We start from the raw sequence: 27445 nt of genomic DNA on the forward strand, positions 1-27445 counted from the left end.
TCTGTGCTGAATATGCCAAGATAAACTAATCGCATCTGCCTGCACATGATCCATATCACTCAATTTCCTTCATATCCATGTGCCTATTTAAAAGCTTCTTAAACACCACTATCGTATCTGCCTCCATTATCACCCCTGGCAGCACATTCCAGACACCCACCATCCACGGTGTAAAAAAACTTGCCCCGCACATCTCCTTTAATCTTTGGCATTTCCTCCCTGGGAGAAAGGTTCTGACTGCCTTCCCTGTCCATGCCTCTTGTAACTATATACTTTTTACACATTTTTTGTTGTTGTTATGATAAATGTACATCAATTTTGTCATTTATAGTGCAACCCACAATGATTTTGAAAATAATGATCATCAAGCTCTGATACAGATCCTTTGTCAAATGCGAAAGGTTTTCTTACATGATCTGGGTCAAGCACAATCAATTCTGCTTGTTCTTCATCTGTATCCAAATCTTCTTCAACGTTTGACTCATCTACCGTGGGGTGACATTCTACATGAAGGCAAACAGGAAAAAATATGTTCAGCACCCTTGAAAGAAAGAAAATAATAGAACAAACAAATCACAGATGGGAAACCTGGTGAAGGAAGGATTTGAGTACAAGAGTGAAAATATCTTACTATAAATGACACTGGAATATTGTGTATAATTTCAGTTTCCTTATCTGAAAAAGATTATACTCTACTGTGGTGGCAGTCCTGTGAAGACTTACCAGAGTGAACCCTGGGATGGCAGCTATGTCATGCAAAGAGTTATTGAGTGGATATTTTCTGTTTTTTAGAAGAATAGGTGGTGTCGGAATTGGTTCATACACAATTCGTAGAGGGCTCAACAGGATAGATGGAAGGAAGATATTTCCCCTAGGTCTGGAGTCAACTGGAGTCATGGCCTCAAAATAAGTTGACTATTTAGTACAGAAATAAGGAGAAATCTCTTCATTCAAAGTGTGGTTAATCTTTCAAATTCTCTACACTTCAGTGCTATGGAGGGATGCCATTGATAATGTTCAAAACAGAAGTCAATGGACTTCTGGTTTTAATGGAATTGGGAGGGAAAATTGTGTTTCTGTTAAAGATCAACTGTAATCTTGTTCAACGGCAGAGCTGGCTCAAGTGGCCTGGTCCTGCTCCTGTTTCTTATATTCTTTTGCACAGAGCTGCCAGACTATTAAAGGCATCTGCAGGTAACTGGATAGGAATCTGAGACATTTGACAGAACCAGGTTGAGTAAATGGAAATCAAAATTGAGGGCGGCACAGTGGCATAGCGGTAGAGCTAATGCCTTACAGTGCCAGAGACCCGGGTTCTATCCTGACTACGGGTGCTTGTCTGTACAGAGTTTGTACTTTCTCCCTGTGACCTGCATGGGTTTTCTCTGAGATCTTTGGTTTCATCCCACACTCCAAAGATGTACATGTTTGTAGGTTAACGTACAGGTTTGCAGGTTAATTAATTATTTTAAATGTCCCTAGTGTGTGTGGGATAGTGTGAGTGTGCGGGGATCGCTCGTCGGTGCAGACGGTGGGCCGAAGGGCCTGTTTCCATGCTGTATCTCTAAACTAAACTAAAAATAGCTGCTGATGTTGGAAATGTGAAATAAGGAATGCTGGTCAGGTGGCAACTGGGGTTAAAAGAAAAGTTAACATTTCAGATTGAAGACTCTTGGTCAGAATTGGGAAAGGAAAAAAAGGATCTTTTTAAATTGCAGAGAAGGTGAAGAGAGGAGTAGATTGAACAAATGGAATATTTATGACGGGGCAGGTTCAGATTTACTATGGCGTTAATAGTGGCAGTTAGACAGTGACAATACAGACCAAGGAAGATAAACTATCGTGAAATGCAATGCCATTATATATGCCTTGCAGGTGAAGTTGTGCTTATGCATGGAGAAATACTGAGCCAAATTTGCAAATAGGCGACCTGCAGTAGAAATGGAGAGTTCAGCTACAGACAGAGGAAGCAAATTACTGAAGTTGTGTAATTTATTACAGCCTAGAAGGCTTCAAAACTCATAGTCAGAAGATAAGGTGGTGGTCCTCAAGCTTGCATTGGGCACTGGAATAGTGCAGGAGGACAAAGACAGGTCAGAGCAGGAACTGGATGGACAACTAAAATGGCAAGCAATAGCAATTTCCTGGTTGAGGAAAATTGTTGAGGTGGTATAATCTCAACAGTCTGAACACAGTCCTAAACCTGACAACAGTAGTGTTTGCAGTGGCCATTCCTTTGGGCCTCCAGCGTAGCAGTGGGAAGGACGTCAAATACCAGGTCAAGCTACTAAATTTACCTCGGTCTGATGTATCTGGACAAACAAGTCCAGTTGGGCTGCTGTGTGTTAAATGTTGAAATTGCTGAACAATCAGCTGTTGGGAAATAATTTGCTCATCCATCAAATCTGCATTCCTTGGTGGCGTTTCAGCAGCCCCAAAGGCGAATTCATCTTGCACCATCTGTAAGTAAGTTTACACAGTTCAAAAATATAAAATCAACTTATATGAAGCATAGAAAATAGGTGCTGGAGATGGCCATTTGGCCCTTCGAGCCAGCACCACCATTCATAGAAACATAGAAAATAGGTGCAGGAGGAGCCCATTCGGCCCTTCGAGCCAGCACCGCCATTCATTGTGATCATGGCTGGTCATCCACATTCAATAACCCGTGCCTGCCTTCTCCCCATATCTCTTGATTCCACTAGCCCTGAGAGCTCTATCTAACTCTCTCTTAAATCCATCCAATGATTTGGCCTCCACTGCCCTCTGTGGCGGAGAATTCCACAAATTCACAACTCTCTGGGTGAAAAAGTTCCTTCTCACCTCAGTTTTAAATGGCCTCCCCTTTATTCTAAGTCAGTGGCCCCTGGTTCTGGACTCGCCCAACATTGGGAACATGTTTCCTGCATCTAGCGTGTCCAGTCCTTTTATAATTTTATATGTCTCTATAAGATCCCCTCTCATCCTTCTAAACTCCAGTGAATACCAGCCTAGTCTTTTCAATCTTTCCTCATATGACAATCCCGCCATGATCACATTCATTGCTGATCATTTGCAATCAGTAACCTGTGCCTGCCTTCTCCCCATATCCCTTGATTCCACTAGCCCCAAGAGCTACATCTAACTCTCTTTTAAATTCATCCAGTGAATTTGCCTCCACTGCCTTCTGTGGCAGAGAACTTTATTTAAAATAATTATTTATTAAAGGTTATATGGTAACTGATTGCAGTTATTGCATGCAAAATAGTATCAAAGAATCAAAATTAATTTTGCGGATAGAGCACAGGTGCTCTGCAAATCGGTCTCGCTGATGTAGAGGAGGCCACACCAAGAGCACCGCATGCAGTGGATGAGATTGGAAAAGGTGCATGTGAATCTTTGCCTTACCTGGAAAGACTGTTTGGGGTCCTTTATAGAGTGAGGGAGGAGATATTAAAAACAAGTGTTACACCTCCTGTGGTTGCAGGGGAAAATACCAGAAAGGGGTAGGTGGAGAAGGATGAATGGAACGGGGGAGAATGGTCCCCCCAAAGGCGGAAAAGAGTGGGAAGGGGAAGATATGGCTCGTAGTGAGATTTTGTTGCAGCAGTGGGAATGGTGAAGGAATAATATTTTGTTGCCATTGGGCCATTTTATTTCTAAGCTATTTCAATTCCCTTTCTTCAGTGTCACTGTAATTTTATATCATTCACGAGTGAAATGAAAGAACATAATTACATATCTAAAATTAGAACTTCATTTTCAAGAAAATGTCCCCCCATTCCTTTATGTAGAATGCTTTAACAGTTCAATTTTCAGTAAATTGTGATAGCCAGTGCCCAGAACTTTCTCTGAGCACGAGAATTTAGTGAGAATATGAAGACTTTGAATATATTAGAAAGGAAATTTTCAAGAGTCATGGGATTTTAGTTAAACCAATAAACTGGAAAAGCTGTGGCGTTTTCCAAGAGTTGATGGGAGTTCTAAAATTATTAACACTTCAGGAACGAGTGACGAAGTGGGTGGAGAAAACAGATAAGCCTTCAAAAGAGAATTGGATAAATATTTGAAGGAGAAATTGTAAAGATAAACCAAATGGTTCCTTATGGGAGCTATACTATATGAATTTGTTTGACAGATAAGTCCAAAAACAGTTGCTATCAGATATTGAGAATGAAGAATGATTAATAATTTCCAATTTTGCATGAAACACCACCATATGTGGCACTCTCCATACCAAGATTAGGGGCAGGAGAGCATTGGGAGGCTTTAATAATCTAATAATTTTCAAGCTACAATCCATAGAAAATAGATAATAATACATAACACCCTTTACCATATTTGTTAGTGCATCCTCTGGATTAATCAGAGCGAAATCTACTGCAATGGGAGATTCTTGTGTGGGTGACTGCTCTTCTTTAATCACATTTTCATCATCTCCTTCCTGAATTTGTATAGAAATGCTATCAATTAACACTTGCATGAATAATGTTGTTTTTTTAAGTGAAACTTTTTTATCTTATCATACACAATATTCTATTTATCAATGACCAGCAGGAGTAGATGAAAGATTAGAGGTTTCTTATCTTAAAATTTACAAGGTAGAAGAGCAACTCACTAAATAAAAATTATGAACTACAAAAATGTCACCCATTACCGCATCTGCTTGCATATCCCCTGGACCATCTTCATTTGATAATATGGGAACATCAACAGGCAGTGTCTCATCTTGATCGTCAGGAATTTCAACGGTAGCTTCTTCCTGATATGCATGAAAATGAACCAATTATTAGATAATTGCATTTGATCTGTCACAGACTTTTATAAACTAAATATATCATCTCCAAGGAGTTACGAAATGAAAAATAAGAATTATAAATGATGACTAAAGTTAGTTTTTAAGCAGGCAATGGAAAGAAGTAGCACAATACAGAACGTTCGGTAATGATTTCAAATGTGGAATTAAAAAGGCTAAAATTCTCATCTGAGTGTGAACTGGTGGAAAGAATATGCAAGATGGATATTATTAGAAGATCGTACCTTTGAAATATAGAACTGAAACAACAACAAAAAAGTATTCTTCTGCAAAACCACAAGGCCAGTAACAATGAAATTGAGGATTGGAAGTCAAAGACTGTAGAAATGTATTCATCCAGATGGTGGAAATATCTGCTGCATAGGTTAGAGGCAATAAAGTCATTAAATATATTCAAGCAGGTAGATATATTAAAATATTCCAAAGTGATTAAGCAATGAGGGGAATAGGTTAGACGAGGGTAGTTAAGTGGATGATCATGCCATGATTGTGCTGTGGTAGAGCATGCCCACAGGGATGAATAGCTTACTTCTGCTTCTATTTTGTATAATTATAAAGGGAAATTTAAAAGAATAATTTGGGTGGATTAGATTGATACATGGAAAGGGTCTGATTTGAATGCAAATTCTACCAATGATCAGGTTCTTCTATAAAATTAGTCCTTACATTTAAAAATCATTACGTGGGTTTTTTTCCATCAGCAATGTTTTTCAAAGAAAACATTATCCCATTAACAAGTAAGGATTAACAGTAATTGCCTGCAATTAAGACCATATCATGTGAACAATTTTTTGTTTTAATCTTGACAGGTTCATCGTGATGAGGGAAGTGTTTCTGAAGGACAAATTGGAATTGGTTATTTTTTGGAACCATTGATGAAGCAAATTAAGGGTGAGAATTTCATATTTGATGTCAAGAAGGTTAGACTTTATTGCCTTCCATCACAATAAGGAATGTGGGGAACCTGCTGTGGTGGATGTTTATGTTAACTTTTATGTAGTTGTGTGTCTTGGTGCTGTTCTTAGTATGGCTGTATGGTAATATGAATATCACTGCACTTAATTGGTACATGTGACAATAAGAGTCCTTTGAAACCTTTAAAGAAGGCTATTAGTCTTTTCAGTGATAATAGATGAAGAGAATGAGGGTGCAAAGGAGACTAGAGTTTTTTGAACAGTCTAGAAAATAGAAATGAACAAGATTGCAAAGGTACAAAATAGCAAAAACAGTTGTACATGATACCAATGATAATACATAGATACATTAATACATAGACAATAGGTGCAAGAGTAGGCCATTCGGCCCTTCGAGCCAGCACCACCATTCAATGGCTGATCATCCACAATCAGTACTCAGTTCCTGCCTTCTCCCCATACCCCTGTATACAGAAGGGAAAATTTAAGAAGAATAGGACATTTTTGCTGTTCTCCATTAAAAAAAACTTCTCTTGGCCTTAAGGTGATGATTTATGTTGGAATAAAGTTCTATACATGACAATAACACAAAAATAATAATCTTGCAAAATTATCCCACAGCACCAGTGGTTATCTACAGTGTGCGCTCCTGGATCATGATCATAAATGGCACTCCATTTATCAATGTGCCACAGAGAGTAAGTGGGGAGGGGGACGACGACTTATTCTTCCAACATTAAAGTTTCTAAGTGAATATTCACGGAGAAATAACGCCAATAACCACTTTAGACCACAATTACAGAAACATGTAGCATTTTGCATATTAAGAGTATATTGACACGAAAGAAGGTGTAAAATGTTTTGAAAGAGTGATATGTTAAATGCAAAGTTATACTCATCAGAAAAGATTAATAGTTTGTATCTCTTGATCTTGAAATAGATAGGCTAGGTGATGATGTGGTGTAGGTCTTTAAGATAACAAATATTATTATATTTGCAGAAAATAAAACAGGCCATCAATACGTCAACAATAAATAAATCAATTAGGGAATTCAAAAGAATTGTCATTACTTTTCAGCGGTGAGAATGTGAAAGTGCTACCTCAAGGAGTGATTGAAGTAAGTCTATGGAGGATGGAGACAGATAACATGTGAATGAATACAAGGTTGCACTGATAGTTAGACAAGGTAAGTGAGTCGAATGGAGCATAATCACCAAGTAGATAGGTTGGACCAACAGAATATAACACACATAAAATGTTATGTATTTTACCATTTTTGTTTCTGTGTCCTCTGGAACATTTAGAGCATCTGGTGATGTAGCTTCTCCTTCGTCAGCCACATCCTCAGTAGCTTCTTCCTGATTTAGAAGAAAATGCAATCAATCAACAAGTGCATGCACAAAAGATGGCCCAACAGAACGTTTTCTACAGGCAACCCTTTTGTTTGCAAATAATTTATTTCAAGTTCACTTCTGAGATGTCATAGTCATAGAGTGATACGGTGCGGAAACAGGCCCTTCAGCCCAACTTGCCCACATCGGCCAACATCTCAGCTACACTAGTAAAATAACACCAAAACCACTTTAGACCACAATTACAGAAACATGTAGCATTTTGCATATTAAGAGTGTACTGACACGAAAGAAGATGTAAAATGTTTTGAAAGAATAATGCTTTAAATGCAAAGTTATACTCATCAGAAAAGATTAATAGTTTGAAATAGATAGGCTCGGTGATGATGTGCTGTAGGTCTTTAAGATTACAAATGCTGTATTATATTTGCAGTAAAGAAAACAGGCCATCAATCCATCAATAATAAAATCAATTAGGGAATCAAAAGAATTGTCATTACTTTTCAGTGGTGAGAATGCAAAAGTGCTACCACAAGGGGTGATTGAAGTAAGTCTATGGAGGATGGAGACAGATAACATGTGAATGAATACAAGGTTGCACTGATAGTTAGACAAGGTAACTGAATGGAGAGTAATCATCAAGTAGATTGGTTGGGCCAACAGAATATAACATACATAAAAAGGGCTATGAAATGTTATGGACTTTTACCATTTTTGTTTCTGTGTCCCCTGGAACATTTAGAGCATCTGGTGATGTAGGTTCTCCTTCGTCAGCCACATCCTCAGTAGCTTCTTCCTGATTTACAAGAAAATGCAATCAATTAACAAATGCATGATCACAAGATGGCCCAACAGAACATCAAGTCAAGTCAAATTTATTTGTCACATACACATACACGATGTGCAATGAAATGAAAGTGGCAATGCCTGCAGATTGTACACAAAAAAGAATTACAGTTACAGCATATAAATAAAGTTAATAAGTTACTATAGTGTAGTCAAAAATTTAGTCTCTGGAGTTATAAAAGGTGACAGTCCTGGTGGCCTGTGGGAAGAAACTCAGTCTCATCCTCTCCGTTTTCACAGCGTGACAGCGGAGGCGTTTGCCTGTTCGTAGCATCTGGATCAGTCCGTTACTGGGGTGGCAGGGGTCCCTCATGATCTTGCTTGCTCTGGATCTGCACCTCCTAATGTATAGGTCCTGCAGGGGGACGAGTGTAGTTCCCATGGTGCGTTCTACTGAACGCACTACTCTCTGCAGGGCCATCCTGTCCTGGGCAGAGCTGTTCCCAAACCAGACTGTAATGTTGCCGGACAGGATGCTCTCTACAGCCCCAGAGTAGAAGCAATGAAGGATCCTCAGAGACACTCTGAATTTCCTCAGTTGTCTAAGGTGGTAAGAGTGTACTGACACGAAAGATGATGTAAAATGTTTTGAAAGAATGATGCTTTAAATGCAAAGTTATACTCATCAGAAAAGATTAATAGTTTGTATCTCTTGTACTTGAAATAGATAGGCTAGGTGATGATGTGCTGTAGGGCTTTAAGATAACAAATACTGTATTATATTTGCAGAAAGGGAAACAGGCCATCAATACGTCAATAATAAATAAATCAATTAGGAAATTCAAAAGAATTGTCATCACTTTTCAGCGGTGAGAATGTGAAAGTGCTACCACAAGGAGTGATTGAAGTAAGTCTATGGAAGATGGAGACAGATAACATGTGAATGAATACAAGGTTACACTGATAGTTAGACAAGGTAAGTGAGTCGAATGGAGCGTAATCACCAAGTTGATTGTTTGGGCCAACAGAATATAACATACATAAAAAGGGCTATAAAATTTCATGGACATTTACCATTTTTGTTTCTGTGTCCCCTGGAACATTTAGAGCATCTGGTGATGTAGCTTCTCCTTCGTCAGCCACATCCTCAGTAGCTTCTTCCTGTTTTAGAAGAAAATGCAATCAATTAACAAATGCATGCACACAAGATGGCCCAACAGAATGTTTTCTACAGGCAACCCTTTTGGTTGCAAAGAATTTATTTCAAGTCCAGTTCTGAGATGTCATAGAGTCGTAGAGTGATACGGTGCAGAAACAGGCCCTTCAGCCCAACTTGCCCACACTGGCCAACATGTCCCAGCTACACTAGTCCTACCTGCCTGCGTTTGGTCCATTTCCCTCCAAACCTGTCCTACCCATGTACCTGTTTGACTGCTTCTTAAACATTGGGCTAGTCCCAGCCTCAACTACCTCCTCTGGCAGCTTGTTCCATACACCCATACACGTGTAAGATGCCTATGCAATGTGCATGAATTCAGCTACCATGGGGTGACTCTGAGTTACACACAACAGTTAGCACACATTCTTGACAAGATGAGGACATCATCCAATGGCAAGGAGATGCAAGACAATTTTAGACCAGACTCTGGTGCACACACAGAACGTGTATATGAAAACACACACACACAGGCAAATATATATATTCATCCTTGCTCCTATTCTAATGTTTTTGTTTCCTTCCCCACTCAATTCAGTCATCCTCCCTCTCAATTCCCTTCCCCTAATTCCTCTTCAGACCAAAGTGCAGCGACACCGAAAATGGGATGTTGCTACAATTACATATTTCCCCAAAATGCAGGCACTAATTGACTGCACTCTGTAGCTATTAGATCGTTTTTTAAACAGATGATAACCTCGTTTTCATAATAACTTTGCATACTAATACATTGCTCACCATGCCACAGAGATAAAAAATAAGTACATCATAGAAACATAGAAAAATAGATGCAGGAGTAGGCAATTCGGCCAGCACCGCCATTCAATATGATCATGGCTGATCACATAATCAGTACTCTGTTCCTGATTTTTCCCCATATCCCTTGATTCCTTTAGCTCGAAGATCTTGAGGAGGGGAACGAGATTGGAATAATGAATGAAAAATATATCAAAAGGTACACTTTAAGGAAGTTAGTGAAGGAAGGGAGAACTTCACAGAGATTTCCAAGGTACATTGGAAAAGTTATGAGGAAAATGCATTTTCTTGCAAACATTTTCAGTCTGCCCTTGTTAATATAACTCTGGTGGTTAGGTCAAAAATCAGGTGGCAGTTCCTTTTACCAGCTCTGGAATATTACAATATCAGGTAGTCATGTTGGCCTCTAGGCCCAAGACAGATGGGTATGGGAAAGGGGAATTGATATCAATAGCAAGTCATATCTGCTTGGACAATGATTCCCTTTTCCTTAATCTTTTCCATGCTACACCCTTGACCACATCCCTCTATTTCACACATCTTTGCCCTCTTCTCTTCTTGAATAGAGAAACGATAGAGATCCACAGGTATTCACCTACCGCTTCGTCAGCACCACATTTAATGGACTTTCCCTGCAAATTTTCACCACTTTCAATGCGATTCCACCATTAGCCTCATGTTTCCCTCCCTGCTTTCAGCATTCTGAAGAGAATTTGTAACTCTGTGAAGTGATCTTCCATTTTGACTATATTAGTCCACTTTCCTATACAACCGCACAAGGTACCATGTTTGGTTTTTTACATTATCCTTTCCACCATCCAGGGACACAAACCATTTCCTATCTCATGAATTGCATTCAATGCTCATGAACTGGCTTTCTATAGGATGGAGAAACACAGAATATGTGACAGTTTTGCAAAGGACTTTCAATCCACAAGAACGACTCTGAACATCCCGTTGCCTGTCACTTCAATTTTTCATGCTGCTCCTAAACAGACCCATCTTCCGGGGCCCCTCTCACTATTCCAAACATAAATGGTCCATTTATGTTTGAGGCACAGTGCTTAATCTCCCATCTGAACATGATATTAAATCGAATTTCCAACTCACTTTCTCGATACCAGCTTTTTTCCTCACCATTAACAGTACCTAATCTTCTGGGCATCTCTTAGAGCTTTGATCTGTATTTCACAGCTGTTACTTGTCCCTTTGATGTTTTTTTCTCTTTTAACTGTCCTCATTAATATATCAATTAAATGACTTCAGCAACAGATGAAGCCATCTATTTGACATATCAATGAGGAGTTGGGCCAAAGGACCCGATTCTGTGCAGTATGACTCCAACAGATCATCACTTTGGTAAGAAGATAGTACTTAGCACAATTTATTTCACAAACTTTATTTAAAAGCAATTCAAGGTTTTAGATTAACCTCTGCTATGTTGATTTATTTATTGACATTGATAGTTTAACTTCTCTAATAGAAAACAGTGAGAGAAGCTGAACTATCAATGTCAATAAATAAATCAACATAGCAGAGGTTAATCTAAAACCTTGAATTGCTTTTAAATAAAGTTTGTGAAATAAATTGTGCTAAGTACTATCTTCTTACCAAAGTGATGATCTGTTGGAGTCATACTGCACGGAATATGGAAACAGGCCCCTCGGCCCAACTTACCCACGCAGATCAGCACGCCCGATCCACACTAGTCCCACCTGCCTGCATTTGGCCCATATCCCTCTAAACCTGTCCTACCCATGTACCTGTCCAAATGTTTCTTAAACATTGTAATAGTACCTGCCTCAACTAGCTCCTTGGGCAGTTTGTTCCATATACCCACCACCCTTTGTGTAAAAAAAAGTTGCCCCTCGGGTTCCTATCCCTATCTGCTCTGGTTCTCAGTTCCCCTACTCTAGGTAAAGACTGTGCATTTACCCTATCTATTCTTCTCATGATCTTGTACACCTCAAGATCACCACATTGTATTGAGAGCACATGGTATTGGGGCAGGATATTGATATAGATAGAAAATGGGTTGGCAGACAGGAAACAAAGAGTAGGAATTAACAGGTCCCTTTCAGAATGGCAGGCAGTGACTAGTGGGGTGCCGCAAGGCTCAGTGCTGGGACCGCAGCTATTTACAATATATATTAATAATTCAGATGAAGGAACTAAAAGTAATATTAGCAAATTTGCAGATGACACAAAGCTGGGTGGCAGTGCGAACTGTGAAGAGAATGCTCTGAGAATGCAGGCTAACTTGGATAGGTTGGGTGAGTGAACAAATGCATGGCAGATGCAGTATAATGAGGATAAATGTGAGGTTATCCACTTTGGTGCAAGAACAAGAAGGCAGATTATTATCTGAATGGTGTCGGATTAGGAGAATGGGAAGTGCAACAAGACCTGGGTGTCCTTGCACATCAGTCACTGAAAATAGCATGTTGTCCTTCATAATGAGAGGATTTGAGAATTAGAACAAAGAGGTCCTTCTGCAGTTGTACAGGACACTAGTGAGACCACACCTGGAGTATTGTGTGCAGTTTTGGTCTCATAATTTGCGGGAGGACATTCTTGCTATTGAGGGAGTGCAGCGTATGTTCACAAGGTTAATTCCCGGGATGACGGGACTGTCACATGATGAAACAATGGAACGACTGGGCTTGTATTCACTGGCATTTGGAAGGATGAGAAGGGATCTTATTGAAAAATATAAAATTATTAAGGGATTAGACAAGCTAGATGCAGGAAACATGTACCCGATGTTGGGGGATTCCAGAACCAGGGGCTACAGTTTAAGAATAAGGGGTAGGCCATTTAGAACTGAGATGAGGAAAAACCTTTTTCACCCAGAGAGTTGTGAATTTGTGGAATTCTCTGCCTCAGAAGGCAGTGGAGGCCGATTCACAGGATGCTAGCTCTTGGGCTAGCAGAATCAAGGGATATGGGGAAAAGGCAGGAACGGGGTACCAATTGTGGATGATCAGCCATGATCACATTGAATGGTGGTGTTGGCTCGAAGGGCCGAATGGCCTACTCCTGCACATATTTTCTATGTTTCTACGTAAAAAAGCTGGAGTAACTCAGCAGGTCAGACATCATCTCTGGTGAAAAGAAATTGGTGCCATCCTGTCATAGATATTTCCTTTGCCTTATACAGCTCCCCCCCCCCCCCCCCCCCCCACACCCTTTCTGCAAATTTAACTTGTTTTTCCTCTTTCCCAGTTCAGACAAAGGCTATTTGACTATGTTTCTCTTCAGAGGTATTGTCTGACTGCTGAGAGAATTTGTTTTTATTTCAGGATTTTGAGCTTTTCTTGTAGTTTAACTTTAATCCTGTTGATGTTGAATTTAATAGTTTCATTCCAATATTTGATGTTTCAGATGATGGTAGAGGAATTTAAGGCAGTGACACACACAAATTGAGATTCTGTCATCATGTTTGGAATATCAACTCCACTTTCATTATTTCCTTTTTAAATAAATCATCTTATACTATGTGATGTATGGTTGATTTGAAGAGCTAAGTAAATGATAAATATAACTTCAACTGCCAGTAGAAAGGCAGCACAGTGCCGCAGCGGTAGAGCTGTTTCCTCACAGCGCCCTGAGACCAGGGTGTGATCCTGACAAAGGGGGCTGTCTGTGCAAAGTTTATACATTCTCCCTGTGACCGTGGTGGTTTCTTCCCACATTCAAAAGACGTGCAGGTTTGTAGGTCGTCTTCTGTAAAATTGTCTCTCGTGTGTGGGATGCAAAAGTGGGATAACATAGAGCTAGTGTACGGGTGATTGATTGGTGATGTGGACTTGGTGGGCCAAAGGACCTGTTTCCACACTATGTCTGTAAACTAAACTAAACCTATATCTCCAGTGTTATTCGAGAAAAAATGCATAGCACGTTCCCTTTTTGCACCTTCAACTCAATCAGTTGTTTCAGTGTGCTACTGCAGAAACATGGAGCACAATGCAATCATTTTAAACTGGAACCCATGCTCAGTCCTTACAATGCCATATCTGAATCTCATATTATAACTGAAATTTTGCCTGGACTCTTTAGTTTGCAAAGCGACCAGTTAAATAGGATAAATATGCCATGGCATAAATTGTCATGAAATTTTGGAGCATTTTTAAAAGACTGTTCAAGATCACCAAATGAAGTTCCTGAGACAGCAGCTAAATCACGAGACAGTTGCAGTTGCTGAGATACAGGGAAAATGAATCAACCATAGCGATATTTACCTCCTGTCCACCCTCTGGTCCATCTTGATCTTGCTTGAAGTTTTCAGCAATCTCTGGAGAGGGGCTAAGATGAGAATAAAACTGCAGTTAAACAGCCATCGCCGAAAATAAATTTTATGTACAGAAATATGGAAGCAATTTACCAGATTAAAGCTGCTATTAAAACAAATATTTTAAATATATACTTGCAGAAAAGGAAAAATATAGAATTCTACATAAGAATATTGGTCAAAACCAACAATTTGCAGATAATCAAAGCAGTTCCAAAATATTAGTTGCATACTTAAAAAAGTTTGAAATATTAATAGATGTATGCATTTATTGCTTAAATTGTCCTTTTTGTTTATTTTTGTAAGGATTCTTTAAACCGATATCAGGGCTCACCATAGTTTAAAAACAGTATAGTCACCTGGGATTGACTGATCAAATGCAAGAAAGCAAATTTATATCCGCAATTCTGTGCAGGCTGGGATTTTAAGATTACCACTAATCGATGCTGCTTAAAGAAATCGGTTATATCACAAAACCTCCTCTGAAGGCTAAGGACGTTTGCCATTTCTCCACAACTTTTACAAACTTCTTCAGAAAGTATCATATCGAGATGCATCCCAGTTTAGTTTAGCAACAGCTCTGCCCAAAACGACAAGAAATTGCTGAGAGTTTTGGATGTAGCCCTGCCTCCTCACTATTGATTCCATCTACACTTTATGCTGCCTCAGGAAAACAAAATCAAGGACCTTTTCTAACCTGGTAATTCCCATTTCTCCCCTCTCCCCCTTCGGGCAGAAGATACAAAAACTTGAAAACATGACCCAACAGATTCAGGAGCAACTTCTACCCTGCTGTTATCAGACTAGTGAATGGTACTACCATTTGATATGGTGTAGTCCCAATCTTCCAATTTACTTAATTGTGGACCTTTTCTTTGTAACTAACACTATAATGCCATAACACCATATTCTGCACTTTAGTATTGTTCTCTTTGCACTCCCTGTTGACTTGTGTAATAATATGATTTAACTGGATAGCAAACAATATTTTTCACTTTCTCAGTACTGTACATATGGGGGGGGGGGCGAGTAGGAAGATGGCCATCGGGACTATATTGATTGAATACTTTTTTTTACTTTATCGACACCCTATACGTGGTAACCCTTTGCATATTTGTGTATTCTATGCAGAACAAAGACAATCACTGTACCAAGTGCATGTGACAATAAAGTAACGATCAATCAATGTCTAAACCCACCATCAAAATCTATCTATACTGATACTTATACAAAACTGAAGATAGACATAAAACTGGCTGGATATGCATTGCCATTTCCAAATCACCACATATTAGAAACTTTCACCATATAATCGTCATTTTTCGCAATCAAAAGTTGACATAAATAACATTTTTAATAACTATGAGCATCCAGAGAAATTCAAAAGTTAAATTCAAATTGACCAATCATCACAGGCGACAAAAACAAACCCAAATTCATGGGCCTCAGCCACAATTAAATGATCTAATGATCACATAAAGATCACTCATGAACTGTAACGAAATAAGAAACGACATCTATTTGACAAAGATAACTTTTCTCATCTGAAATGAGTGTTTCGGCCACAATATTTCCCCCAAAGCAGAGTACCTCTCCCCGTCCGCCATGTTCCCGGTCGCTAGGAGACACCGACAACAACCCGCTGCCTCCGCGCGGATCACGTGCGGGCCTGTGCCACTTTCCCGCGATGGGGGATGGGTTGCCGTGGGCTCGGGGTTGCAGCTGCGGGAGGCCGAACTGGCACTGGACACCCCCTCCCCCTGTGTGGTGGCGCCCGGCGGCGGGGCCGCTCGCTCCCTAGTTACCGACCAGGAAGCGGCCTCCGCCCCGCTGGGATCGCTGTCAGAGTCTCTCCAAGTCTCCGCCCATCCATGCAAATTCGGGGGAGAAGTTAGGGAAGCTTAGTTAGAGGGACCGCCCGATGGGCCTAGTGTTTTCAGCGCCTTCAGAGCGATCGACAAGGGGCTCCTGTGGGAACTGCAGGAGGCCACTCAGCCCATCGACACGGGTCCTAATTAATTACTCTCAGTCTTGAAATATAAAGTGGTAAGCACTTATGTTTACTCCAGCATTTTGTGATACCTTCTTATGTTTCTTATGTATGGTTGCATTTCATTTTTTGATAGGTTTTCTCGTTGTTGAGTTGTCAAGTTACCAGAAGGACACAAAGTGCTGGATAAACTCAGCGCTGGAGAACATGGATAGGTGACCTTTCGGGTCGGGACCCTTCCTCAAACTTCAGACCCAGTCTGTGAGGAAGGGTCTCGACCCGAAACGTCACCGATCCATGTTCTCCCTTGAAGCTGACTGACCTGCTGAGTTACGCCAACACTCTATGACCTTTTGTGTATTAACCAACATCAGCAGTTCCTTGTTTCCATAAGTTACCAGAAGGTTCAGCCAACATGACTTTGTGTTGTATAAGAAAATAACTGCAGATGCTGGTACAAATCGATTTATTCACAAAATGCTGGAGTAACTCAGCAGGTTACATTTGTATGCTCAGAATGTGCTGACTCAGAGTTGTACGTGTTACCACAACTGATCCAAGTCTTGTATGTCCTGCTATATCTTTAATTTAAAAAATATGAAGTTTCCTGTTGAGCATGTTTTAGGACATATTTTCTGCAAAGAAAACATGTAGGCCAGGTAGGTTTCTGATAAAGGCTGATGTATGAAGGGTCATAAGAAAGATTAGATACCAAGGACCAAGGTACAATACCAAGGACCAAGGTACAATACTATCTATAATGGCCAGTTGTCAGAGAACTGAGTAATTGAAATATTAATTCAGCCTTGCCTTTGTTGTCACGTGGAAGATTTTGTAATGCTTAATTAGACATTGTTTTTCTGTGTTATTTGTTTTGAACGTTGCTTTGCTCTGCTTTTCCTGATTGGTTTAAAAGATTTTTCTGAAATATCTGACTGTAGATTGTGGTCAAGAATATTTAGTTGTGTTTACAAATTAGGCAAGAATAATGAAACAAGAAAACCATAACTTATTTGAGGTAGTTTAGATTTTTTTATTAGATTTAGATTTAGAGATACAACGCAGAAACAAGCCCTTCGGCCCACCGGGTCTGCGCCGCCCAGCGATCCCCGCACAAACTAACACTATCCTACACCCACTAGGGACAATTTTTACATTTGCCCAGCCAATTAACCTACATACCTGTACGTCTGTACTACCGAAGATCTCGGAGAAACCCCACGCGGGTCACAGGGAGAACGTACAAACTGTACAGACGTCGCCCGTAGTCAGGATCGAACCTGAGTCTCCGGCGCTGCATTCGCTGTAAGGCAGGCACGGTAGCGCAGCGGTAGAGTTGCTGCTTTACAGCGAATGCAGCGCCGGAGACACAGGTTCGATCCTGACTACGGGTGCTGCACTGTAAGGAGTTTGTACGTTCTCCCCGTGACCTGCGTGGGTTTTCTCCGAGATCTTCAGTTTCCTCCCACACTCCAAAGACGTACAGGTATGTAGGTTAATTGGCTGGGTAAATGTAAAAATTGTCCCTAGTGGGTGTAGGATAGTGTTAATGTACGGGGATCACTGGGCGGCACGGACTTGGAGGGCCGAAAAGGCCTGTTTCCGGCTGTAGATATATGATATGATAACTCTACCGCTGCGCCACCGTGCCTGTTCCTGACTGTTGAGCAACTCCAAATAGCTGTCTAGAGATGAAATATCAAGGCTGTGTTATACCAAAAAAACCAAATATATCTATGTACTGTCTGTTTGCTTTTTGTAATCGATTTTCAAAATAAAGCCATTGGGAGAGTGGAAGGGAGATAGCCAGGAGCAAGAGCTGGCAAGTGATAGATGGATCCAGGTGAGGAGGGGTGAATTGGTGGATGGAATCTAGGAGGAGCTAGGAGTGGAAGTAGCAACACAGAGACTGGGACGTGATCAATGCAACCTGAGTCTTGTTTAATTTCTACCCAGCATGTGGCATTGACATGTTAGCAAGGGCAGGATTTAGTCCACATGTTTTTATTGCCATTAAGAATCTTCAGTATTACTATTTGTGTGTATAGTTTTCTGAATTTCAATAATTTTATTTAACTGTTTCTGTTGTGAACCATGAGTGGTTACCAGGGGGTTTCAAGGACCCGAAACGTCACCTATTCCTTTTCTCCAGAGATGCTGTCTGACCCGCTGAGTTACTCCAGCTTTCTGTGTCTATCTTCAGTTTAAACCAACATCTGCAGTTCCTTCTTACACATAAAGCCTACATTTGGTGTTTGAATCTGATTGTAATAGATATCCTGAAATGCTATAATATTTGTGCATGTATTAAAAATAGGAATATTTCCATCAAAAATAATAAGAACATTAATTGTGTTAAACCCAGAGTTACTAAATTATTTTCTTTTAAGACTCATTTTATTGTAGTTTCACAAAAAATAATCTGTCCTTTAAACTTTGCAATGTCAGCTTCATTCTGTCTTCCTCGATCAGTTGAACAAAAATTAACTTACAATAGAAAAAAAATCAGATACTGTCAACAGATACATTATGTATTTTTTTCTAACTTTGAAATGTTTGTTAACTTCCTGTATTATATCTACCAAGTTGCTTATTTTAAACAGTGCTTTTTCTGCTATCATCTAGGTTGAAATCCTAAATCTCAAGATTCAAGACTTTATCTTTTCATCACATTTCCAGTACTTTGTGATATGCAGGTTGAGCCCTTTTATTCAGGAAATTGAAGAATGGGATCCAATGTACTGTCTAATCTAAGAACGGCTCTTAAATATGGAACCATCTTAACTGCGATTCTAGGTGGAATGATTATTTGCCACATTTATTCCATACCCGAGTTTCCAATCACTTCACAAGGCATGATTAAACTAAAGTTATTGTGGCAATTTTCAAATCACAAGCATGGAACAAAAGCCTCAGAAAAAGCTACCGAGCTGCCATTCAGTAAGGGTTATCACAATCACTCATCATGTGATATTGATTTCAATAGAAGGTTTGACTGTGCTTTTAATGAACAGATTGACGTGGAGAAATGTCAAGCTCGTGGCTGCTGCTGGATTCCAGTGGTCAATGCTGTCAATATGACTGCCCCTCTTTGTTTCTTGCCATCAAATTATCCTACATACAACATGGACAGCCTTTCTCCAACCACGACAGGCTTTACAGCCACACTAAGCCGAAACAAGAAGACTTTTTTCCCAAATGACATAAGGGTACTTCAGTTGGATGTAATGTATGAGACAGCAGGCAGACTTCATTTCACGGTAAGTAATCCTGATTAGAAATGCTAATTTTAGTGTGGTCATGAAGATGTGTGTAGCTGTCAATAACAGAAAAGATACAGCTATTATCTATCATAGCATATTTCCTGTTGGTGTAAGAAGTTATATTTGATATTTTCAAATAAAATCAAATTATGAGATTGTAGTATGAAGAATTAGAATATAGAAGAAAATTTCTGAAGTTTTCTATATCAGATGTCTTCTGCAACATTTTGCTTCTGCTTAACTAAAGACTGATATCTGAACATGTTTTATCTTTCCACACACTCGTGCTTCTCTCATGCTTGAAGACAACCTCCAAATTAAAAAAAAACAATTATTGAATTATTGTATGCAAGATCCACCTTATAAAAATATTAAGAAGTCATGGGCCAAATTGCTTAAATTTATAGACATTAATTAAATTAATGTAAGTTGTTATCCACTGCTAAGAATGGCTAAAATGGATAAAATATTCTTTGTTCATTATATCTATTTAATTTATTTCGCTCTTATTCAGAGAATGACCATTTTGATTCTAATTTGCATGAGAATAGAAATAATTCATTTAAAGGCAGAATTAATCTAGTTTATTTTGCTTGACGTGGAGTGAGTTAGATTTATCTCACAATTTGATATTTCCTCACTAAACGTCCCCTTATAAATTAATATCATTCTTAAAATCCATCCATATGTCTTGGTATCCAGTTTTGAATGATTATGCTTAGGGAAGTATTTTAGGATGCTTTGTGTTCAAATCACTAAATAATCCAACATTCTTTTGACTTTAAAATGTCCCAGGTGCAGTTGTTTCAATAATATTCCATTAAAAGATTACAGAGATGCATGTAACACTTAAGGACTTTTTAAATGGAAGTGCCCTCTGGCATGAATATTTATTTATTAAAAAAATAATTAAGTGACAAGATATCAAAATTATTTGAGGGGAAGCACTTTTTTAAAAAAATGGGCAGTAGTAGTGTTAAATGCAATTATCGGGTATAGATAGGTTAAATATTCAGAACCGATTTCCAAGGGAAGGGGAGTTGAGGACTCAAGGGCATAGGTTTGACACAAATAATCTCCCAGATGTACTAGTGGCCAATGAGGGTGACGGAGGAACTGAATGAAATTCACATTAGGCAGGAAATGGTGTTGCGTAGACCGATGGGACTGAAGGCCGATAAATCCCCAAGGCCTGATGGTCTGCATCCCAGGGTACTTAAAGAAGTGGCTCTAGAAATTGTGGATGCATTGGTGATCATTTCCCAATGCTCTATAGATTCAGGATCAGTTCCCGTGGATTGGAGGATAGCTAATAATGACCAAATGACATTTGGATAGCAGTAACAGGATAATTCCGAGTCAGCATGGATTTACGAAGGGGAAATCATGCTTGACTATTCTTCTGGAACTTTTTGAGGATGTAACTAGGAAAATGGACAAGGGTGAGCCAGTGGATGTAGTGTACCTGGACTTTCAGAAAGCATTTGATAAGGTCCCACATAGGAGATTAGTGGGCAAGATTAGAGCATATGGTATTGGGGGTAGGGTATTGACATGGATAGAAAATTGGTTGGCAGACAGGAAACAAAAAGTAGGGATTAACGGGTCCCTTTCAGAATGGCAGGCAGTAACTAATGGGGTACCGCAAGGCTCGGTGCTGGGACCGCAGCTATTTACAATATACGTTAATGATTTGGATGAAGGGATTAAAAGTAACATTAGCAAATTTGCAGATGACACAAAGCTGGGTGGCAGTGTGAAGTGTGAGGAGGATGCTATGAGGATGCAAAATGACTTGGACAAGTTGTGCAGATGCAGTTTAATGTGGATAAATGTGAGGTTATCTGCTTTGGTGGCATCAACAGGAAGACAGATTATTATCTGAATGGTGTCAAGTTAGGAAAAGGGGAAGTACAACGAGATCTGGGTGTCCTTGTTCATCAGCCACTAAAAGTAAGCATGCAGGTACAGCAGGCAGTGAAGAAAGCTAATGGCATGTTGGCCTTCATAACAAAAGGAATTGAGTATAGGAGCAAAGAGGTCTTTCTGCAGTTGTACAGGGCCCTAGTGAGACCACACCTGGAGTACTGTGCGAGGTTTTGGTCTCCAAATTTGAGGAAGGACATTCTTACTATTGAGGGTGTGCAGCGTACGTTCACGAGGTTAATTCCCGGAATGTCGTATGCTGAAAGACTGGAGCAACTGGGTTTGTATACTCTGGAATTTAGAAGTATAAGAAAATAACTGCAGATGCTGGTACAAATCGAAGGTATTTATTCACAAAATGCTGGAGTAACTCAGCAGGTCAGGCAGCATCTCATGAGAGAAGGAATGGGTGATGTTTCAGGTCGAGACCCTTCTTCCTGAATTCTTCCTGAAGAAGGGTCTCGACCCGAAACGTCACCCATTCCTTCTCTCCTGAGATGCTGCCTGACCTGCTGAGTTACTCCAGCATTTTGTGAATAAATACCTGGAATTTAGAAGGATGAGAGGGGATCTTATTGAAATATATAAGATTATTAAGGGATTGGACACGCTAGAGGCATGAAACATGTTCCTGATGTTGGGGGAGTCCAGAACCAGGGGCCACAGTTTAAGAATAAGGGCTAGGCCATTTAGAACGGAGATGAGGAAAAACTTTTTCACTCAGAGTTGTGAAATTGTGGAACTCTCTGCCTCAGAAGGCAGTGGAGGCCAATTCCCTGGATGCTTTCAAGAGAGAGTTAGATAGAGCTCTTAATGTTAGAGGAGTCAAGAGATATGGGGAGAAGGCAGGAACGGGGTACTGATTCTGGATGATAAGGCATGATCAGGGTGAATGGCGGTGCTGCCTTGAAGGGCCGAATGGTCTATTGTGTATTGTCTATTGTCTAAATCTTGTTTCTGTTGTTTCAGCTTAGGGATCCAATGAACAAACGATATGAGGTTCCCATTCATGTTCCAAAAGTAAATGAGAAAACTTCAACACAGCTCTACTCTGTCACAATTTCATCCAAACCTTTTGGCATCATTATACAAAGGAAATCAAATGGTCTTGTACTGTAAGTACATTTAGCCTTGGTATTTCCATCTTTGGTATTAACAGTCAAAACTTGTCGTTCACTCTGGTTGTATATTACTGTATGTGAGAATATAGTTATTCATCAGATAGAAAGAAAGTGGAATTTCAGATCAATGATTGAGATGTGGTTGGTTTACAACTAATAATGAGAAAGTGGCGATGAGAGAAACATGAAAAGGTAAGGACAATTTTAGAGTGAAAGGCAGGAGTTATTGAATTACGTGGGATAATGATGCAAGGAAAAAGGGATGGTTATGGAACAAGCAGAGGATCAAAACATGAATAGGAGAGATGTTAAACTCCTGATTATCAATAACTGCTGTGTGGGAAAAGGTAGAAAATAATAATCACCTGAAACTGTTGAACTCATTGCTTAATCTGGAACATAATAAGGTGATAAATCGAAAGTTAAGATACAGTTCCGCACAGTTACTCTGAGTTTTAGCCACTCATTGTAGGAGGCCAAGGATTGGAAGATGAAATAGTGACGTCAATAATGGCAGATGAACAGTTGATTGGAGAGTTTGCTTGCCTGGAAATGGAGGATACTTTTCCCACACTGAAGGTTGTAAGCATGTGGAGTGAGCTGCCAGAGGAAGTGGTAGAGGTGGGTATAGTTACAACATTTAAAATACATGGATAGAAAAGATTTGGAGGGATATGGGCCAAACCGAGGCAAATGGGACTCGCTCATTTGGTCAGCAGGGACACATTATGTCCATGTGGCCTGTTTCCGTGCTGTGTAGCTCTGACTATCACATAAAAATACCGATAGAATTGGTACTGAACATAGGCCCTCTTAATCTAGTTAAAGTCTGTGCCTGGGCCAGTATACTTAGCTGTTTCTTAATATCACATGGAGTATATTGAACTGACTGAAAGAGAAAAAAAAGGGGAAGTATTTCAGTCAGTCAAGCGGCAGTGCAGAGAGGGGGGGGAAAACATTACTGTTTCAGTTTATTTATAGGTCTGTTTCTCTTCCAAAGATGTTGATTGCTTTGCTTGTCTACCTTCGCTCAGTCCACCTGGACCTACCTGATCTCCCGGTTGCTAAATACTTTAATTCTCCTTCCCATTCCCACACCGACCTTTCTGTCCTAGGTCTCCTCCATTGTCAGTGAGGCTAAACACAAATTGGAGGAACAGCATCTCATATTTTGCTTGGGCAGCTAACATTAGGTACCTAGTGGTATGAATATTGATTTATCTAACTTCGTAACCCCAGCATTCCCTCTCTCTCCATCCCTCCCCCACCCAAGTTGGGCCAGCTTCTCGTTTTCACCCAACAAGCAGCTAATAATGACCAAATGACATTTGGATAGCAGTAACAGGATCATTCCGAGTCAGCATGGATTTACGAAGGGGAAATCATGCTTGACTAATCTTCTGGAATTTTTTGAGGATGTAACTAGGAAAATGGACGGGGAGAGCCGGTGGATATAGTGTACCTTGACTTTCAGAAAGCCTTCGACAAGGTCCCACATAGGAGATTAGTGGGCAAAATTAGAGCACATTGGGGGTAGGGTACTGACATGGATAGAAAATTGGTTGGCAGACAGAAGGCAAAGAGTGAGGATAAATGGGTCCCTTTGAGAATGTCAGGCAGTGACTAGTGGAGTACCGCAAGGCTCTGTGCTGGGACCACAGCTATTTACAATATACATTAATGACTTGGATGAAGGGATTAAAAGTAACATTGGCAGATTTGCAGATGACACAAAGCTGGGTGGCAGTGTGAACTGTGAGGAAGATGCTATGAGGTTGCAGGGTGACTTGGACAGATTGTGTGAGTGGGCAGATGCATGGCAGATGCAGTTTAATGTGGATAAATGTGAGGTTATCCACTTTGGTGGTAAGAATAAGAAGGCAGATTATTATCTGAATGGTGTCAAGTTAGGAAAGGGGGACGTACAACGAGATCTGGGTGTCCTAGTGCATCTGTCACTGAAAGGAAGCATGCAGGTACAGCAGGCAGTGAAGAAAGCCAATGGAATGTTGGCCTTCTTAACAAGAGGAGTTGAGTTTAGGAGCAAAGACGTCCTTCTGCAGTTGTACAGGGCCCTAGTGAGACCGCACCTGGAGGTTCTGTGTGCAGTTTTGGTCTCCAAATTTGAGGAAGGATATTCTTGCTATTGAGGGCATGCAGCGTAGGTTCACTAGGTTAATTCCCGGAATGGCATGACTGTCGTATGTTGAAAGACTGGAGCGACTAGGCTTGTATAGACTGGAATTTAGAAGGATGAGAGGGGATCTTATTGAAACATATAAGATTATTAAGGGATTGGATACATTAGAGGCAAGAAACATGTTCTCAATGTTGGGGGAATCCAGAACCAGGAGCCACAGTTTAAGAATAAGGGGTAGACCATTTAGAACGGAGATGAGGAAAATCTTTTTCAGTCAGAGAGTTGTAAGTTCTGTGGAATTCTCTGCCTCAGAAGGCAGTGGAGGCCAATTCTCTGGATGCTTTCACGAGAGAGCTAGATAGAGCTCTTAAAGATAGCGGAGTCAGGGGGTATGGGGAGAAGGCAGGAACGGGGTACTGATTGAGAATGATCAGCCATGATCACATTGAATGGTGGTGCTGGCTCAAAGGGATGAATGGCCTACTCCTGCACCTATTGTCTATTGTTTCCTTTATCATCGTTACTTTTTTTGCATATCTTTCATGCATTGTTCTATATCTCTCGACATCATCGTCTATATCTCTTGTTTCCCTTTCTGTAACTTACAGAAAGTAAGTCTGAAGAAGGGTCTCAACCCGAAACGTCACCCTATTCCTTCTCGCCAGAGATGCTGCCTGTCCCGCTGAGTTACTCCAGCTTTTTGTGTTTATCTTCGGTTCCTTCCTACACATATTGATTGCTCTGTCAAGTATTCTCAACATTTCCTATTTTTTAAAATTTCTTATACAGATTCCACAATCTTTTGCTTTTGTAATGGCTGGAGACTTATTTACTAAACCACTAGAGGGCAGTTAAGAGTCAGAGGTAGGGATGGCAGGTTCATATTTCAAAAATCATCAGTTTGTTTTTTTTGCAAGAACCCAGTAGGTTTATGGATACCAATTCTATCAACCAGATTTATTTCAATTAACAATTCATGTTCTCAATATTTGAACTTGTGTTCTCTGAATTAGTGGAGCCTGGATGTGGCCAGCATTTTTGAGCATGAGTTTATCTGCATTTTATAATATCATTCTTACTCTTCATCATTGGCATTGTTCTCAGTTTCTAATGTAGCTCAATGTAAGCTTGAGAAACAGCATCTCACTTATTGATTGGACACTTTACTACATTCTAACTAAATACTGAGTTCAGCAACTTCAGATCAGGACCATCTCCCCATTTTTTCCAACGGCTGTTGGTAATGATTTTGCTTTCCCCATCTATACCTTGTCTTCATTTGACCCATTACCTTAACTCTATTGCCTTGCATCACAATATATTTTCTTTAATGATTCATACCTTCTGTCTCATCACAGATGCAAGATCATTGCCCTGAAATGTAAACTCTCTCTCTTTCTCTCAGATGCTGCCTCGCCTGATGTGTATTTCCAATATCTTTCATTTCAGTTTTCCAGTTTGAATTTGGTTTGTAACTAAATTTGTATTTTAAGAATGCTCAAACGTACAATAGTCTCAATAACTTTAACTGTTTGAATCAAACAGAATGCCAAGTTGATTCTAATGTCATGCATAAAATACCGTGAGTTAATGTCTTGCCATGTATGAAGGATTTTAAAGTTTTTTTTTGTTTACTTAGCTTGAACACCACAGTGGCTCCATTATTTTATGCTGACCAGTTTCTGCAGATCTCAACCTCTCTTGCTACGAGGCACATTTCGGGCCTGGGCGAGCACACGACAAATCTGATCCTCAGTGTCAACTGGACTCGATTAACTTTCTGGAATCGGGATCAAAGCCCTCATGTGAGTTGTTTGTTCTTTTTCTTTGCTTCTTGGGCCTTCAATGTACAAATTTAGGTCCTGGATGTGGTAAGGATTACATTTCCGCTTAAAACATAATCCTGAGTTGCAGGTAATTATTTGCAACAGAGTATGCTGGTACACCATAGCTGATTAATTCCCCCTCTCCAAATCCAGTGGAAACAAGTGGAGCTTCAATTTGTTTTATACTTTTCTTTCATCATTGCTTTGTGTATTGACTTTCCATCCTGAAATTTCATGAAACAACTTACGAAAATGTGAAACTCTGGTCAGTACTGTGCTTCGCTGGAATTTAGAAGATTGAGGGGGGATCTTATAGAAACTTACAAAATTCTTAAAGGGTTGGACAGGCTAGATGCAGGAAGATTGTTCCCGATGTTGGGGAACTCCAGAACAAGGGGTTACAGTTTAAGGATAAGGGGGAAGTCTTTTAGGACCGAGATGAGAAAGTTTTTTTTCACACAGAGAGTGGTGAATCTGTGGAATTCTCTGCCACAGAAGGTAGTTGAGGCCAGTTCATTGGCTATATTTAAGAGGGAGTTAGATGTGGCCCTTGTGGCTAAAGGGATCAGGGGGTATGGAGAGAAGGCAGGTACGGGATACTGAGTTGGATGATCAGCCATGATCATATTGAATGGCGGTGCTGGCTCGAAGGGCCGAATGGCCTACACCTGCACCTATTTTCTATGTTTCAGCCTGGTGAGATTAAATGTCAACCCAAAGCAATATTTTACTTCACTGGGTGCCCCTTACCAGTCCCTTCATCTCTCTCTCTCTTAATAGTATTTAATGTCTAATGAAAATTATTCCGTATGTGACTTTCATTCAATGAGACTGCATAAATTCACCCGTCTGAAGAAGGGTCTCGACCTGAAACGTCACCCATTCCTTCTCTCCAGAGATACTGCCTGTCGTACTGAGTTACTCCGGCATTTTGTGTCTATCATAAGCTCCTCTCCCTTTTTGGTGCAGAAATAAATTGCACATTTTGTGCTGAAGATCCCATGGTTGTCTTAAATGGTGCAAAATGTAATGTTAGAGCAAGCTGGGTGCCTTATTATAGCCTGAAAT

General features: G+C 40.1%; 2 protein-coding genes across 6 annotated transcripts in view; one reads left to right on the forward strand and one right to left on the reverse strand.

The window, feature by feature from the left end:
• The window catches only part of ccdc40 (coiled-coil domain 40 molecular ruler complex subunit), a 45356-nt gene extending 29393 nt beyond the window's left edge, over positions 1-15963 (reverse strand). Inside the window, exons 1-9 of one of the 5 annotated variants that reach the window (XM_078401291.1) lie at positions 15702-15963; positions 14062-14125; positions 8923-9009; positions 7772-7858; positions 6982-7068; positions 4637-4741; positions 4316-4423; positions 2298-2460; positions 412-503 (exon numbers count right to left, since the gene is read on the reverse strand). In XM_078401291.1, coding sequence (XP_078257417.1) covers positions 412-503; positions 2298-2460; positions 4316-4423; positions 4637-4741; positions 6982-7068; positions 7772-7858; positions 8923-9009; positions 14062-14125; positions 15702-15718 — 810 coding nt within the window. In that variant the 5' untranslated portion in view covers positions 15719-15963. Of the gene's footprint in view, positions 1-411; positions 504-2297; positions 2461-4315; positions 4424-4636; positions 4742-5019; positions 5055-6981; positions 7069-7771; positions 7859-8922; positions 9010-14061; positions 14126-14470; positions 15225-15701 lie in introns of those variants that run through there. The other 4 variants (XM_078401293.1, XM_078401292.1, XM_078401295.1 and 1 more) reach the window with 4 other exon arrangements.
• LOC144594577 (lysosomal alpha-glucosidase-like) overlaps positions 15806-27445 on the forward strand; it is a 42551-nt gene continuing 30911 nt past the window's right edge. Inside the window, exons 1-4 of the mRNA XM_078401298.1 lie at positions 15806-16157; positions 18727-19361; positions 22260-22405; positions 26191-26356. Coding sequence (XP_078257424.1) covers positions 18828-19361; positions 22260-22405; positions 26191-26356 — 846 coding nt within the window. The 5' untranslated portion in view covers positions 15806-16157; positions 18727-18827. The remainder of the gene's footprint in view (positions 16158-18726; positions 19362-22259; positions 22406-26190; positions 26357-27445) is intronic.

Source organism: Rhinoraja longicauda, chromosome 6 (assembly GCF_053455715.1).
Source record: "Rhinoraja longicauda isolate Sanriku21f chromosome 6, sRhiLon1.1, whole genome shotgun sequence".
NCBI lineage: Eukaryota > Metazoa > Chordata > Chondrichthyes > Rajiformes > Arhynchobatidae > Rhinoraja > Rhinoraja longicauda.